This window comes from Herpailurus yagouaroundi, unplaced genomic scaffold (genome assembly GCF_014898765.1).
Source record: "Herpailurus yagouaroundi ecotype Mexico unplaced genomic scaffold, PumYag 29, whole genome shotgun sequence".
Classification (NCBI taxonomy): Eukaryota; Metazoa; Chordata; class Mammalia; order Carnivora; family Felidae; genus Herpailurus; species Herpailurus yagouaroundi.
In genome coordinates this window covers 77,988,000-78,006,385 of record NW_024412377.1, presented here as the reverse complement: position 1 = coordinate 78,006,385, position 18,386 = coordinate 77,988,000, and the positions used below count along the sequence as shown (strand labels likewise).

Genomic DNA, 18,386 nt, shown 5'->3' with positions numbered 1-18,386 from the left:
GTGTTTTGAAGATTACATAGATTGGAGGAAAGTAAGATAAGGAGTAAGGCAACCAGGAAGACCAGTTAGATGGTGCAAGTACATGGGGTGGCCAGTAGTACAGTGATAGCAAGAGAAATGGAAAGGAGTTAATTATTCAAGAGCCTTTGAAAGGTATTAGGAACCAGATTTAGAAACTGTGTTTGGAGAGTTAAGGTGGGAGAAATGGTTATAATAATAGGAAAGCATGTTTCAGGGGTAATTCTAATTATCAGTGATAATCTTTTATTTATTTTTTTATTATTATTTTTTAATGTTTTTATTTTTACTTTTGAGACAGAGAGAGACAAAGCATGAGCAGGGAAGGGGCAGAAAGAGGGGGAGACACAGAATCTGAAACAGGCTCCAGTCTCTGAGCTGTCAGCACAAAGCCCGATGCGGGGCTTGAACTCACGGAGTGTGAGATCATGACCTGAGCTGAAGTCGGATACTTAACCGACTGAGCCACCCAGGCACCCCAGTGATAATCTTTTACTACTATGTATGACTCCACTTATTTAAAAAAAGACGTAGAAAAAACTTTAATGTAGATATGTTTGATTAAAGTAGGGAGAACAGTAAATAAACAGTGCTTACATATTCATTCATTCATTCATTCATTCATTTATTGATCCAAGAAATGAATGATTGAGAAGCAATTTACACAGCAACTGTTTAGTGCCTAGCGCTGACCTGGGATACAATAGAGCAACAACAACAGAACAGAAAAAGAAAAAAAAAATTCTAACTTTGTGAAGGTTAACTTCTAGTGACGAAAGGTTGAGATTGGGAGGTTGACAGTTCATTTTCATTTTTGTTTCTATATCTTTCTATGTTGATTTTTTTTTTCCTCAAGAACATATATTTATGCACTACTTTAGGAAAAAAAAAACTTTTTGTTTGGGAATAATTTCAGAAAAGTCCTAAGAATAAAAATAGTACAAAGAATATCCTATTATTTTTTTTCAATGGTTTTTAATGTTTATTCTTGAGAGAAGGAGACAGAGCAAGAGCGGGGGAAGGGCAGAGAGAGAGGGAGGTGCAGAATCTGAAGCAGGCTCCAGGCTCTGAGCTGTCAGCACAGAGCCAGACGCGGGGCTCGAACTCACAAACTGTGAGATCATGACCTGAGCTGAAGTCAGACGCTTAACTGACTGAGCCACCCAGGCATCCCAGAATATCCTATTATTTTTAAATTTAGATTTACCTATTGTTCACATTTTACTTAAGAGACTCTTAACTAACTGTAGAGAACAAACTGATGGTTGCTGGAGGGAAGGTAGGCAGGGGATAGGCTAAGTGAGTGATGGGTATTAAGGAGGGCACTTGCTGTGATGAGCATCGGGTGTTGTACCTAAGTGATTAATCACTAATTTCCACTGCTGAAACCAATATTACATTATATGTTAACTAACTAGAATTTAAATAAAAACAACATATTTTACTACATTTCTTCTTTTGTGTTCTACCTCATAGTGTAGCTACAGAAAAATGCATCTCCCTCATTTTATGTTTACCTAATGTTCTGATGTTTCCTTGTAATTAGATCCAGGTTATACATTCTTACCTGAAGTACTTTCTCAGGCTGTCATATCTGGAGACACACAATGTCCTTCTTTCCTTCATTAGCAGTAGTAATTTTGATGCACCTATCTAAAGTTTTGCCCAGTTTCTCTAGTATGTTACAATTTTTCCTCACTGCAACCAAGAAGATATTTTAAAATCCTGAAAATATTCTTTCTTTTTTAATTTTTTTTGCATTTATTTATTTTTGATAGGCAGAGAGAGACAGAGCACAAGTTGGGGAGGGGCAGAGAGAGAAGGAGACACAGAATCCGAAGCAGGCTCCAGGCTCGGAGCTGTCAGCCCAGGGCCCAACGCGGCCCAAACTCACAAACCGCGAGATCATGACCTGAGCCGAAGTCGGACGCTCAACCGACTGAGCCACCCAGGCGCCCCGGAAAATATTCTTATCAAAATTTTCCCCTAGGTTTAGCAGTCATTCGTCTTAATTCTTGCCAGATCTGATCTTCACTGTGATAGTTGCAAAGTAATGATTTTCCAACTTCAACATTTCCTTCATATTTACCAATTAGCATTGATACTATAGTGTAAGCAAGAGCTTTTCCTCGTTCCTTCTGCATTCATTTATCTAACTATTGACAGTATAGAATCATGATTCTTCTCTTGTTTCAGTGGTGTATAATTCATTGTTGTACTTGCCAGTGGGAGCCTCTTCAAGCTGGCTTCTGTGTCCTTGTGATTTGCTCCCATTGTTTTTAAAGCACTTCCTTACTTTCTGGCCTAATAAGCTATTCCACGCTCATTTTGTATCTATCCTGCCGTAGTGATGGAATCAGCCATTTCTCCAAAGAGCTTTGGTTTCTGTTAGTGGCCCCTAAATGAGCTCTTTGTTACTAAAGTGTGTCCTTACTTCTTGGTCCTTTCAGCCATTAGGGCTATGAAATGTGTGGGCACACACACGCATGCCCATATAAACATGCGTATTCACATATATACATAAACTTTACATAGTATTACTTCATACCTCCCGTTCTATCATGCTGGTCTATCGGCACTGGGTTCTTTCTTGCCTTCTTCCTTTTCCATAGCTGCATTCTCTTTGTTCTGTCACGAGAATGACTTCCAACAATGTTCTGGATCCCAACAACATCAGCACATTTACTCAGTTGCTTATTCCTAAAATAATATTAATACAGTTTCAGAATTACTTTACCTATGGCACTATGATAAACAAGCCAGCTAAGGTTTAGAGTTTGTTAGTTCTCTCTTTACAACCTCATCTTGCCCAAGACAGAATATATAGTTAGATATGTACGTGATTTGGCTTGGTTCTCTTTTCCTCCCCTCTTTAGTGTGATTATCATAATCACTTGAAATATAATTTAAGTCATTTGAGTTTGCTTTTTGTTTCAGATTTTTCCTCCCCTTCCCATTTTCATTGGCATTTTTAATATGAAAAGTACTAACATGCTTCCAAAAGTAAAAACTATACACATTTTTTTTTTTTTAAATATACACACACATACACTCAGAAATAGCATTCCCTCTTATATTCTTTACATGTCATTTTCCCCACCTCACCCCTTTAGGTAATCAGTTTCGTTATTTTATGGTTTATCTACCCTGTGTTTTTTTTTTTTTTATAGAAGTTGGCAGAAATATGTATTTCTTATGCTTTCCTCTTTTTTACACAAAAGGTATAATATATGTTATTTTATACCTTTTTGTTGCTTTGTAATATCTCCTGTGAGTCATGCTTTATAAGTTCATAAAGATATTTTTCATTTTTAACACCTTCATAGTACCCCATGGTGTGTAGGTACCATGGTTTATTCAATCCATTGCCTATGCTTTGACATTTAGATAGTTTTAATTACTTTGCAATTACAAGTTATACTACGATGAATAACCTTGTGCATGTGCATTTTCAGAGTAAATTTCTAGTACTGAGATTATGGGTCAAAGAGTATGAAAATCAGTTTTAACCATGAAAATATAAGACATCCCAGTGGACATAGCAAATTTCATGAATTTATTTTTTCATTAAGAGCAGTGATAAACTGCCTGTCATTTGTCCCCAAATACTCTACTAAGATATATGGTGGTGAACAAAATTAGACAAAAAAAAAAAAAAAACAAAAAAAAGGCATCTTTATATAGTTAACAAGGTAGTAGGCCAGGAATACAGAACAAAGAAATCTTGACTAGACTTGAGATTCCCCTAATTGGTTTTTTTTTGGTAAATTTTTAATGTTTATTTGTTTTTTTTGAGAGAGAAACAGAGTGTGAATGGGGAGAGGGGCAGAGAGAGGGAGGCACAGAATCAGAAGCAGGCTCCAGGTACTGAGCTGTCAGCACAGAGCCCGATGTGGGGCTCAGACTCACAAACCACAAGATCATGACCTGAGCCGAAGTCAGAGGCTTAACCCACTGAGCCACCCAGGTCCCCCCACCCTTTTTTTTTTAATGTTTTAATTTAATGTTTTAATGTTTTAATTTACTATTGAGAGACAGAGAGAGAGAGAGAGCATGAGCATGGGAGGGGCAGAGACAGGAGGAGACACAGAATCCAAAGCAGGCTCCAGGCTCTGAGCTGTCAGCACAGAGCCCAACACAGGGCTCGAACTCACAAACTGTGAGATCATGACCTGAGCTGAAGTCGGACGCTTAACGACTGAGCTACCCAGGAACCCCTCACCTAATTGGTTTTTGACCTTGGCACAATCAGGGGTAATGTTCTTCACTAGGCCAGAGCTACTTTTGCAAAATGAGCAATGAGATGGATATTTCCATACACCAAGAAGCAAACATCAAACCATTATTCTATTCTCCCTTTTTATTCCTTTTCAAACAATATTAAGCATCATTTAAATAACACCTACACTGATTCTAGACCTCTGCTTTGAATTTTTTCATAGTCTGTACAGTTACAGACCCTTTTTTTGAAATGTCTTTCACTTTGGGGAAGGTGGACACATTTCTTTTCTACTTTGTGACTAGCTATGTGTTTATATTCCTGTTACCTTCTGTAGTTCAGAGATTATTGTCTGTAATGAGATACACAGTTCAAACTCTGCTACTTCATTTGAAGCTGATTCAGTGAGCAAAGCTCTGATCTTCTAATGTTGGTGTTAGAAATTAAACATGCATAAACATGAATAATTCCATCAATTTAGTCAACATTTCATATTTATCTTGTGGGAAAGATACATACAGATCTCATTGTGACTGACGTTGGTAACAGATAATCAGGGTTGATACCATTTGCTTCTCCCATTAAAAAGAGGGGAGGGGCACCAATGTGGCTCAGTCAAAGATCCAACTCTTGATTTTGGCTCAGGTCATGATCTCATGGGATTCCTGAGATCTCTCTCTCTCTCTCTCTCTCTCTCTCTCTCTGCCCCTCCCCCGCCCACGCACTCTTGCTCTCTCAAAACAAACAAATACACTTTTAAAAAGTTAATATAGAGGGAAAATTAGTACTTCTGTGGAGAGTGTATTATAAGGTCATTTTAGGCCCTAAAAGAGGACGTTCACCAAAGACTTACCTGAAGTCCTACTGTATAAATGATAGAAGAAATCAAGGGAATGGATGATATTGGTAGAAATGTCTTTAGAGGGATAAGATAAGGGATATTGTCAATGAACCCAGTGGGGAGCCTGGACTGAGTGGGGTCAGAGAACTACAATAGGAGCAATTACAATAGTCATTTGTTAGTAGGTACCTACTTTACCTACTTTAGTGGAGGATATAGCAGACACTGTACTGGGTTCCTTACATGTACTATGAAATCATCAAGACAGTCTTGCAAAGTAGTTGCTGTTGGCCTTTTTTTTTTTTAATGTTTATTTATTTTTTGAGAAAGAGAGCACAAGCGGGGGAGGGACAGGGAGAGAGGGAGACTCAGAATCCGAAGCAGGCTCCAAGCTTTGAGCTGATAGTGCAGAGCCTGATGTGGGGCTTAAACCCATAAACCATGAGATCATGACCTGAGCTGAAGTCCAAGGCTTAACAGACTGAGCCACCCAGGCACTGCCACCCCCCACTCCCACATTGGTCTTATTTTAAAGATTAGGATGTTTGAGTCTCAGAGAGTTTAAATAATAGGTTTCTCTTCCTACTGTAACCTAATTCCATTTTTTAAATATTTACTTGATTTATACCTTTATAATAAAGAGAATAATTCTAAATTCTCTTCATTCTGTCTTTTATATCAGCACTTGCTATCACTCTTTATTTTGCAAACGAGGACCCTAAAAATAAGGAATGTAAATATTATGATATGCCTACTTTGCCAACTGCAGTGCAGAATCATATTAGTCTTAGAGTATAACTGCTAGTAATTCTTGTGGGATCAGCTCTTACTGATGCTGCCTTCATTGTTTAAGTTCTTTCTAAAATTAGTTCCTCTTTATTTTCCAGATTCTATCCACAAAATAACAGGAAGCAAGTTATTTCCAGAGAGGCAAATGAATTTCCTTGCTTAGAATTTTATCACAGCCTCAAACTATCTTTTTGTAGTCAGCTCTTTCTGAGAGGAGTGTTTTTACTTTGGTTTTTAATACATCAGAATTTTAATGTTTGTTGTTGGTAGGATTTGGGGTAGTTATTTTCACTGTTTCTTTGTATTAGATGGAACCATATGAAACTGCCAATATATGGTTTCATCTAAGTTTATTCAAGGAAATTTATTATTTCACATAATAGTATGTCACAGGGTTAACTCTGGACACAGTACATTAAGACTGTGGCTTCTTTTCTTTGCAGTCCCCTTGGTTTTTCATATCTTCATGTGTTGGCTTTATTTTCAGGCTGATAATAGGACGGTGCCAGCAGTTTCTACAATCATATCTAGAATGGCACTTTCAGTGGAAGTTAGCGACTTGCTGTCTTGTATCCCTTTCTTAGGAATGAGAAAAGTTTCCCCAGAAATTCTAAGTAAGGTTGTTTTTGTTTTTGCTTTCCATATCACTGGTCATGTGGCCATTTCTAAACTAAACTCCTAGGAAGGAAAATGGAAGTACCATAATTAGGTAAGAATTATCATTTGTGTTCCAGTGGATATTGCAGAGTTATCCAGCAGTGTCCTCATATGTAGTACTTTAAACATTAATATTAATATGGTGAAATTGGGAAAACATATGAATGGGAAAAAAAGTAACTTGAGCAACTTGGTTAATATAACTTCTCTTGAATTTACTATTGATATCCTAATTTTGTAAATGAGAGGTGATTTCTTATGTTTGGTTACTAAAATTTTTGCACAAAGAAATCACAAAACTAAAAAGCAACTGTTGGTTTTTAAGTGTTGTGTAGGATGTTTCAGCCCTCTTGCGTAGAAAAACTGTTGAGGAATCAGCATATACTGACTAAAAAGTCCCTTTTTCCTCAAAGAAAAATATTGGAAACAAATACTCATAACCAGTCCCCAAAACAGTTTAAAACAATGTACAACAAATGGGAACAATACTTTCTTGCTATTCTGTTTGATTTCCACCAAACATTAAAATAACCAGTAGTATTTTATAATGATGTACACCACAGGACAGTTTAACAGGCTTGGTAGCAGCTTCTAAAAGCTGGCAATTACATCACTTCAAGGCTGTTTTAGTCATTTTTATCAAGTATGTAATTTTTTTTTAATGTATGTCATTTATTGTCAAATTGGTTTCCATACAACACCCAGTGCTCATCCCAAAAGATGCCTTCTTCAATGCCCATCACCTACCCTTCCTCCCCCCCCCCCCCCCCCCCAATCAACCCTCAGTTTGTTCTCAGTTTTTAAGAGTCTTATGCTTTGGCTCTCTCCCACTCTAACCTCTATTTTTTCAAGTATGTAATTTTTAAAACCCTAAATTTGCTTCTTAGCTACTTCTATTCTGCTTCATTAAATTTAATATATATGTCTTCATTACATTTGTGCTCAATGTTACTTGACCACAAAATATTTTTTTCATATTAACATCAATATATCAGAATTAGAAAGCAGATTTGATATATAAGTATTTAACCAGAAACACTCATTAAGAAGGTCTTATTCAGTTACCAATTTGAAAATAGTTCTAATTCCTAAAACACTACTTTCACTGTGAAACATATTATCAGAATAAACACTAAGAGTATTCAAAGTAAATAGAATATAAGAGTATGTCAAAGTACTAATGTTTATTTTAGATAAAAATTGGTAATGTTACGTTTAGTCTGTACTTTATCCATTTAAAGGGTACTATGCAACTTTGTCATTATTTAAATGATAAAAGTAATAATTAATAAAAGGTAGTAAAAGAGAGCCTTAATTTTTTTTTTTAATGTTTATTTATTTTTGAGAGAGACAGACACAGAGTGTGAGCAGGGGAGGGGTAGAGATGGGGAGACACAGAATCTGAAGCAGGCTCCAGGCTCTGAGCTGTCAGCACAGAGCCTGATGTGGGGCTCAAACTCATGATTAGTGGGATCATGACCTGAGCTGAAGTCGGATGCTCAACCAACTGAGCCACCCAGATGCCCCTGTTGTTTTTGTTGTTGTTGTTGTATGTTTTTTCTGTGGACATTGAGCCTTAGAAGAAAATTTGCCTTGCTCCATTAATTAGACATCACAATGTGCATAAGAACATGAGTTATTTTTATTTATTTTTTAATGCTTATTTTTTTTTAAAGAGAGAGTGTGAGCAGGGGAGGGGCAGAGAGAGAGGGAGACACAGAATCCAAAGCAGGCTCTAGGCTCTGAGCTGTCAGCACAGAGCCCAACACAGCGCTTGAACCCACAAACCGTGAGATCATGACCTGAGCCAAAGTCAGACACTCAACCGACTGAGCCACCCAGGTGCCCCAAGAACATGAATTATTTGTATGTTATTTTAACAAATGTTATGTAACATCAGATTTTTTGGTAATGCCCTTTCTCATCTCATTGCATGATCTGGAGTTATCCTATTTAATTTGATAGCTACTAACCACATGTGACTCATACACTTGAATTTGACTAGTGTGACTAAGAAACTGAAGTTTTAATTTTACTGGATTTTAACTAATTGAAATTACAGTTAAATTGCCAGATGTGACTAGTGGCTGTTGGACAGAACAGACCTAGAGCAAAAATGTTTGCTTGATCTGGTTTAAATTAATTCTATTAAATGAACACTTCTACAACAGTTAAATCACAAATTTCTGTCCATGTAGCAGTTGATCCATTTAATGAAATGCTTGCTGCTTTTGTTCAGGATTTATACCCCGCTGTGACTGTTTGGATTATAGTCCCTCTAAGTTGAGATAGACAGATATGGGAGGCAAAGCATAGCTACCCCATGAGGCTGATGTGCCTGAATGGGGTTAAAGACAATATAGGGACAAAGACCTCAAGTTTATGGACAGAAAAGTTATAAACACAATTATTAAGTCATTAACCTTTCCTAGTGTTCTCAGATATTATTCATTCTTCCAGATCCATAGATACTGTATCTTCTTTAAAAGAATTTCAGATGAAAAACAAAACAAACAAACCAAACAAAAAAAAAAAACAAAAACAGGCATCTAATATTTCCAAATTTATTTAAATGAATAAAGAGTAACAATACTCTTGACTGCACTAAGACATTTTTTTTAACTTGATTTGGATTTGTAGCTGTTTTGATAGTTTAAGATTTTCTGAGGTAGCTTTTAAGTTGTCCTTGAAAATAATGACTTTTTTTATTATTGCATCATTTTGTAATATGAAGAGACAAAACATTCTTGAGGTTTGAAAAGTACTCAAACTGAGCTTTCCATAAAAATTATTAAAAACTGCACAGTTGCTTTACCTCATAGAAGAGCATGGTGATTTTTTTTATTGTGTTAAGAATACATGAGCTCTACTTTCTTAAATTTTTAGGTACACAATACAATATTATTAACTATAGGTGCAACGCTGTATGACAAATATCTAGAACTTACTCATCTTGCATAACTGAAATTTTATACCCATAGAATAGCAATTCTGCATTTCATTCTCCCTCAGCCCCCAACAACCACCATTCTACTCTCTGCTTCTCTATGATTGACTATTTTCTACAACTTTTTACTTTTCCCTATTTTAATAAAGAACATAAAATAGCAGAAGTTTTTCTGAATTCAAGAGTTTCTGTCATGTCATAAGAAATCTGTAGTAGTTGGCTCCTTACATTGACTCAATGGCTGTTTGATCAGAGTCTAAATTTATGCACTTTTCTCCAGCCTTTCCTCATGCTTGTCTTATCCTGGTTATATGACTGCTGTAATTTCAGCCACCACATCTGTGTTTCGGGTAACAAGAGGGTGGTAGGCAATAACCCACCCCACCTCAGTCTCTTTATCAGAAAGTCAAAATTTCTCAGAACTATATTCTTCCCAATACACCTCAACCCCCTTTTACTAGCAAAAGCAAAGACAAAAATGAGTCAATATTTTTATCAGCAAACAAAAAGTAGATTAGTGTTAAATACACAGCTTATAATATGTCACCCTAACTATTCAAGATGTTTTCTGAAGGTTAAATTCGGCAGCTAGTAAGAGAAATATTTGGGTTTGGAGGTCACAGAATGAATGTATGTGTTTTAAGGAATTATCGTTCACGAGTAGCTGTTTTGCAGAGCAGTATGAGTAGGAATCCAATGTAAACAGAGTAGCTTTTTGTGTATGTGTGTGCAGTGGGAATTCTGTCAATAGAACGATAGAGCAGCTAATCTAATCTGATATAATCTTTAAACTTCTGTGACTAAATCCTCATGACTGAAGAGTGCTGTGGTAAAATAAGGAGCAACAGAATATGATTATGTAGACTGAAATGCTTCTTGAGCTTCTGTCATTAATAACTGAATCTCCTTAATTCTGTTTCTTGAATCTTGGCTTTTCTTCCTTACCATGTCACCTGACAAATAGTGTGATTGGTCTGCATCTCTCAACTCTTTCCCAGCTCTTGGACTCTTATTATAATAGTTTTCTGTTTTCATCCTGAAGGTTTCCATAAAAAGACATCCTTAAATTCTTGGAAACTGTTTTATCTCATTCTTTTTTAAAAAGCTTTAATAAGCAGATTTTTTTTTTGTTTATTTATTTATTTTTGGGGAGAGAGAGCATGAACAGGGGAGGGGCAGAGAGAGAGAGAGGGAGAAAGAGAATCTCAAGCAGGCTCCACAGTGTCAATGCAGAGGCTAATGCAGGGCTCGAATTCACGAACTATGAGATCATGACCTGAGCCGAAACCAAGAGTCAGATGTTTAACCGACTGAGCCACCCAGGTGCCCCTGTTTTATCCCATTTTCTTTACTTTTTTTTTTTAATTTTAAAAAAAAATTTTTAAATTAAGTTTATGTCTTTATTTTGAGAGAGAGAGAGAGTGAGCAAGTGGGGAAGGGGCAGGGGGAGCAAGAGAGAGAGGGGGAGAGGGTGGGAGAAAGAGAGAGAGAGAACCCCAAGCAGGCTCCTCACTACTAGTGCAGAGCCCACTGCAGGGCTTGAACTCATGAACCAGATCATGACCTGACCTGAAGTTGGATGCTTAACTGACTGAGCTACCCAGGCATCCCTGTTTTATGCCATTCTTAAGAAGAAGAACTTATCCAGTAAATAATTGACCAAAATGGTATTAGAATTCAGACTTCCTTTCTAGGCCAGGTTTTTTGTCCTCTGAGTGATTTCTGCCCTTTATTTGTGGTTCTATAACAAGAGCAGGGAATAATGTTTATTATTTTTCTCTTTTTTTCTTTTTTGTCATCACCATCTTCCCCAGTATCAAGCATTTTTTCTGGCAGATAATAGCTCGGTATATGTTTGGTGATGTATTTAAGTACTAAACTTAGCACACATAGCTGAATAGGTTGCAGGCCCTGTTTTAAATAAATCAAAGCATTAAGTATTATGGTCACTCCTGTTTTCACATGAGACTATATATTTGAAATAGATTTGCCTGTACTTCTTCTACATGTCACTACCATATAAAATCTCTTTGGAAATGTTAGAATTATAATTCAAAAGATAGGGTCTGATTTAATTAATATAGGCAAAATAATCGTTTGTTTTATTCAGTGCCATTCATTGCAATTCCCTTACATTAAATACTTTCATTACCTTCCTGCCAGGCCAAATCTTTGGGGATATTTTAAAATGTGTTCAAGTTTATTCCAGGATGAACATTTATAGTTTTTGTTTTTGTTTTGTTTTTTGCAGATAAGAATGTGCCTTTTGATGAAAGGACTTCATCTTTCTACAATGAAGAGCAGAATTTCTATGTTTAAGGAATAAGAAGCCAATTTATCACTAGGGGCGGGGTATTTAAGTTATATATATTATAACAACCTTTAATTTGTTGTTGCAATAAATACTGTATCATTTTGTTACGTCTTTGAATGTACAGAAGTGCTCTTAATGGGCTCACAGTTGTTGGGAGTGAACTGCACTATAGTAGAAATCTGTGTGAAAATTACTTTAAAGCAGGGTGTTTTCTGATCAGTTATTGTTTCTTGCTTACCATATTGTTGTAAACAATTTTATATATTAATCAGTTAATGTTTTGTTTTTTTGTGGGTTTTGGGGGGGACTTTTTGTTTTGGGGAGGATTTTTGCCTTTTTTTTTTCTTGATAAAACTATAAATCCCAACAACCAACTGGTGTGTAAAAATAATTTAAAATTTCTTTACCAAGATGTATTTCCCATTTTTTTGGGAAAAAGAAGCCAAATTTATTACTTTGCATTTGTGTTTTTTGTAAATTAATAAATGTCTGAGTTGTTTGCAAAACAAGAAATGATGTAAAAATTCTTTTAACATGGTACAGACAGAATATGTTTACAGAATAAATCCAAAGACTATAGAATTATATATTAATATATACATATTATATGGTTTCTAGAAAAATCTTTCAAAAAAGATTATTTTATTGAGCAACTTGTTAAGATACCTTCTTTGATTAGATATTTTAGAAAAATGTGAATTTCAAGGCCATTTTATTTATTTACAGTATTGTGAAAGAAGTAATGACAAAACATTCCAGTCATATATTTTGGTGCAGGAGAAAAAGGAATTAAAGTAAGTGCATAAACTTTGGAGTCAGACAGACCTGAATACAGAGACTGACTTTATTAACTCTAAGCTATTTAACCCTGTTGGGCTTCAGTTTTCCACATTCTAAAACTTAGAAAGGAACTTACAGGAAAAGCATGGGTCACAAATTTAGTTGCTGATATGGGCCAGGGAGGTAAATTAAATATGTGTCTGTCTATCAGGATAGTCTAAGTTGTTTAGTAGTAACAGATGGTCCCCAGATCACAGTGGTTTACAACAAAGATTGCTGCCCATTTGTTATGGACTGTGATTCTACTCTTCCGTTGTCTTTTCTTCAGGGTCAATGCTGATGGAGAAACCTCTGCCTGGAATAATGCCTCGTAGCTAAATGTCCAGATGTGGTGAACTACATGCTAGTTCATAAGCTTCTGCCCTAAAGTGATATATTTCATTTCCATCTACATTTTATTGGCCAAAACACACCCTAAGGCTACTCCAGAGTTCAACAAGGCAAGGATAGGTAATCCTCTAGCAATGAGGTAAGTTGGAGTATTTGGCCACCTGAAATGCCAACTTAGTTTTATCAAGTATGTTAACTGGCTTAAATTAACTACAATAAGTCTAGTCCCCTTGATGTCACTGTATTTTTATATGTTGTCTAAGTAGGAACTTAAAAGTGAAAATACATTTACTCTTCTGAAGGGAACAGCCTCAGTTTAGCTCCCACCAATAGTTACCATGAGGAAACACTTGCCCAATACTATGAACTCATAGTTTTCTAAGAGAAGCCAAGGATCCAGATTTCTTATATAAACTTTCTTCATTTTTAAATGTAATTAAAACAACATAATATTGGATTTAATTTTAGCCCCCTACCTACCATTTTGTGATATTTGAAAATCATATACTATAGTATCTTAGAAATAGTAATAATTAATTTACTAACTGCTGTTATTTATAAACTGACTTTTGAATTAAAACTAAATGGAGGTAAAAATCAAATCTGCCTGAAGATAAGAATAATGTTTAAGATGAAGTAAAGATAATTTTAATAAATGATCTCCAAGTTAGGTTTAGAATTTTTTTTTTAATGTTTATTTATTTTTGAGAGAGAGGGAGAGAAGGAGAGAGAGACAGAACACAAGAAGGGGAGGGGCAGAGAGAGAGAGGGGGAGACATAGAATCTGAAGTAGGCTCCAGGCTCCGAGCTGTCAGCACAGAGTCTGACTCCGGTCTTGATCTCACAAACCATGAGATCATGACTTGAGCTGAAATCAGACGTTTAACTGACTGAGCCACCCAAGCACCCCTCTAAGTTAGGTTTAAAAAAGGTGTTACTGGGGCGCCTGGGTGGCTCAGTCGGTTGAATGTCCGACTTCAACTCAGGTCATGATCTCACACTCCATGAGTTCGAGCCCCACATCAGGCTCTGTGCTGACGGCTCAGAGCCTGGAGCCCACTTCAGATTCTGTCTCTCCCCTGTCTCTGCCCCTCCCCTGCTCATGCTCTGTCTCTCTCTGTCTCAAAAATAAATAAAAACATTAAAAAAAATTAAAAACAAATTTAAAAAGGTGTTACTGAAATGTTTGGGCAGCAGCAACTGTATTAGAAATACACAAATTCTCTAAGTGACTGCTTTAAAGAGAATATCCTTCAACTGAATATGGGAATTCTGGCATGTTTGTTAGAAATGCTCTTATTTCATTATATTCATATAATCATTACTGAACTGCAAATCTGTTAAATAGTAATCATAATAAGCCACACTTTGATTAAAGTGCCAGATAGTATGCCAGATTTTAGCTTCATTGGATATGTAACAAGCATGCTGATAAAATGGTTAGGATTTTCATCTATAAAGTTATGTGTACATTATAAAATACCTGGTGATATCTTAGATGTTGTGAAAACCTGTTACTATTCTCCTTTCTCATTTTTTACTTACTTGTGGCTATAATTTGTTGGTAAGAACCTACCCTAGGAATTAGAGATCAATGGAAAGTAGTATAGTTGTGGTCATAGTTTAGGACTAGAGTAAATTAGAGAAAAGATGGGTTTGGAGTAATTTATAGATGTCATACACTTCAACTGATCAATCACCGCATGGGGCTAGAAAATTAAGTAGCTTCTCTCTGCCTAATTTCTTATAATTATTAGGTAGACAGTCACTACAATACAGTGAAGACAAGCTGTTGGGCTTGGTACTCAAACCACACCGAGTCAGCTCACAGGTGGTTACTGGGTTTAGTTGCCTCACTGAAGGTATAGTCTGACCCTGTATCACCTATCCTTTTTTTTTTTTTTTTTTTGGTCCTTTGTTTTTTTTTTTTTTCTTTTGGTCCTTTTTAACTTTATTCCTTTTTACTTATGTAGTATAGTTTTACCTAATTTGCCTCTCTAAGTGAAACAATAAAGGAAAGATAGTTTGTTTTTTTTCTTATGTTGGAATGTAAAAAGAACTTAGAGAAAAAGGATTGAAGGGATGAATGTAGTGAAAGAAGCCATTCCATAAATATTTAAAATACTTATTTCCCTGAATATTTCTCTGGCTACCCCACCAAAGCTATCCCAGTCAGTAATGACTTTTATGAATAGTTTCAGTGACTTGTAAGAATCAAGCAAAAATTATTCTCAATATAGATGCTATGCTTGATTTAGTAAGATAGATGTTTGATATTTTCTCATTTTACACTATCAGTTCCTATATCAGAAGTTGAACATTTTAAATCCACAGACTCCAATATATTTTACCTGCCCATGGGAATAGCCTGTTACAAAGCAAGAGATAAAGATAGAGCAAAGAAATTAGGGGAGGAATCCTCCCCAAAGCTTTCATGACTAGCTCATTGAGAAACCTTGAATGCTGTGTGTTCCATTAAAAGATCCTATTATAAAGCCACAGTGTAGGATGTATTGGCAGGTGTCTGGCTCTGATTTTTTTTTTTTCATCTCTAAATATGTTTTTATTTGTATTTCTCTCCATTCTTACTATACAGGTTCTTTCAGTACCCATGCTATGTCATCCAAGAATAAAACAAAATCACTCAGATTGCTTTTGTTAAATAGGCATTTGAAGTAAAGTAAGCCGAACATCTCTGATAGTTATTGTTCTTAATCTGCCAGTGTCCTTTTTGAAGCAGCCTTAGTCTCCACCTATTGTTATTACCTAAGAAGGATTAGGTGTTCACTTCATCCTTTGACTCTGCTCACCTCCTTGCCTGAAGAAAGTTCTTGACATAGAGTACAGCTTGTGTTTTGTTTTGTTTTTGTTTTGTTTTTAAAGTCTTTAAGCTTCAGACTTTAGCTCTTATCCCCTTGTTTTATGTATTTTTCCCACTCAGTCTGTTGCAACTCTTCATCTGTTCAGGGTCTAATCTCCTAAAATTCGAACCGCATTTTACTCAGTAAGCTGATAAACTATTATGAGCGAATAGCTTCTCATGGGTTAATTAGCTAAATTTTAAATAGACTAGTACCAGTGTGGTCAGGGAGGTCCAGGAAGCCTGTAGATTTACTTGTTTCCAAGCAACAGGCATGTGACCATTGTCAGAGGGTTTATCAGATTTGCAATACACCATACCCATGCTATGGGTTAAACAAACCCTAAAATCTAAGGTAAAATCAATAGGTGCAGTCTTTCACAAAAGATAAAATCTGCATTTTTTTTTTTTCCTTGAAATATGGCAAGCTAGGCTCCAAAAGTAGGCATCCCAATTCTTTGGCTTAACCTTTTAATATGGATGTGCGAATTTTATTTCATAATATTCCGTAATTTTGTTTTCTCTCTGTGGTAAAATAGACTTTGATAGATAGGGGTTGATTAATCAAGCTTGTTTCTGGCATCCATAGGAACCCACTGGTTATTGCTCCTGAATTAGTATGCTGTCAAGCAAACGCACCTACTCTGGGTATCTGTTCACAGTTTAGTTTACTTTCAATTTGTTTATGATGTACATGGTTTTAAAAAAACCATTGTATCTTGGGATCTGAAGGCCAGAACTGTTAGCAGGACCAAAGGGGGTCTCTTCCTAGAAGTATTAAAGAGCAAGAAGATGTCTTTTCTGCAGGAAGTGTGATGGTTCCTGGCCTATGGAAAAAAAAAAAAATTATTTTAAGTATACATTTACTGGTTCCACACTGAAGAATTCATGTTATATTGGCACTGGGAGTGGCTTAAGCATCTGTACAGTTAGAAAGCTAAAGGGTGCCTGGGTGGCTCAGTCAGTTAAGCAGCTGACTTCGGCTCAGGTCATGATCTGGTGGTTCATGAGTTAGAGCCCTGTGACAGGCTCTGCGCTCTCCCTGCTCATGCTCTCTGCCCCGTCCCTGCTCTCGCTCTGTCTCTGCCTCTCTCCCTCTCTCAAAAATAAACATTAAAAAAAAAAAAAAATTAAAGCTACATGATCTGGGGCTCCTGGGTGGCTCACTGTATTAAGTGCCCAACTCTGGATTTCCACTCAGATTATGATCTGGCGGTTCATGAGATCAAGCCCTGCCTCGTTCTCTGCGCTGACAGTGTGGAGCCTGCTTGAGATTCTCTCTCTCTCTCTCTCTCTGTCTCTCTCTCTGTCTCTCTCTCTGCTCCTCCCCTGCTCATGCTCTCTCTCAAAATAAAGAAACTAAAAAGAAAAAAGAAAACAAAATAAAGAAAGCTACATGAGCAATTCTTTTGTAAACTCAGATTGAGATCCTTTTCCAGTCTAACAATGAATCACATTGTGATTGAGAACAGAGCTTCAGAGTCTAACAGATCTTGTACTGAATTCTGGTTCCATCATTTTCCTCTTAGTAACTCCAGTATTTCTTTTTTCACTGTCTCCTATTTTCCACATAAAACTAATAGTTCATACTAACTGAAGGACTAGTGTGCTAAATGCTTTAGGTTTGTTAATACATTCAATTCTCATACTAACTCTTTGAGAGAGAGATTATTATCCTCATTTTGCAGATAAGGATACTAAGGCTTAGAAAGATTGGAAAGTTTGTTTCAAATCCAAGACTAGAAAGTAGCAGAATGGTCTACTGAATATAAGTTCAAGAAATTTGTTTTTACTAATGTAAATCTCACTTTGTTTCCAAAGAAAGGATTAGGTTGTTTGTAAATGTACATACAACAAAAAGATAAAATTAATTTGCAGAGGTAAGAAAATAAGAGATACAGGGAAGGAATAGGTAGGAAAATAAGGTCATGCTATGATTTTATTATCTCATGTCTATGCTATGAAATTCCATACCTTGCTATAAGTGTGCCATTAATGTCACTGATGAGGATGGTAAAGCTATTCAGTTACTGCTAGTACAGGAACTAGAAGGAAATTTCTTTTCCTGGGTTCTCAAGTAGTAATATAATGAAGGTCCTCTGATAACTCTTTCTTCAACATGTTTATGATAAACTCACAAAATATGCCATGCACATCTTTTAAAATGCCTTTTAATATAGACTGTAGGCATCACACTCCAATATAATTCAGTAAAATTAATTTCACAGGAAAGCAAAATAATCCTGTTTTTATGCAACTATCTACTGATTCATAATAACGGGAAGGTAAGTCTTAATGTTATCTAAGTCAGCCTTTACCAAAATATTCTTTAAAAAAACCTATAAAAGGAATCACTTCTTCAACATGTGTTTGCTTTTCTTCCTCTCTTTCTCCTTTTGTTTGTAGTTCTCTTTACTTTTATGTTTCTCTTAGATCTTCTCCTCTTCATACTTTGATCTGTCCTTAGGCTATAAGCATAAGTTTGGCATAACTACTCATGACTTCACTTATCATACAGACAGTGTCAAATCAAAAATTGCACCAGGCAAGGAAGACTTCATTCAAGGCTGT

At 36.1% G+C, this 18,386-nt stretch overlaps 1 protein-coding gene across 1 annotated transcript in view; it reads left to right on the top strand.

The window, feature by feature from the left end:
• Window positions 1-12,295, top strand: part of FAM174A (family with sequence similarity 174 member A) — a 37,402-nt gene extending 25,107 nt beyond the window's left edge. Inside the window, exon 3 of the mRNA XM_040447783.1 lies at window positions 11,723-12,295. Coding sequence (XP_040303717.1) covers window positions 11,723-11,726 — 4 coding nt within the window. The 3' untranslated portion in view covers window positions 11,727-12,295. The remainder of the gene's footprint in view (window positions 1-11,722) is intronic.
• Window positions 12,296-18,386: the final 6,091 nt, after the last annotated feature.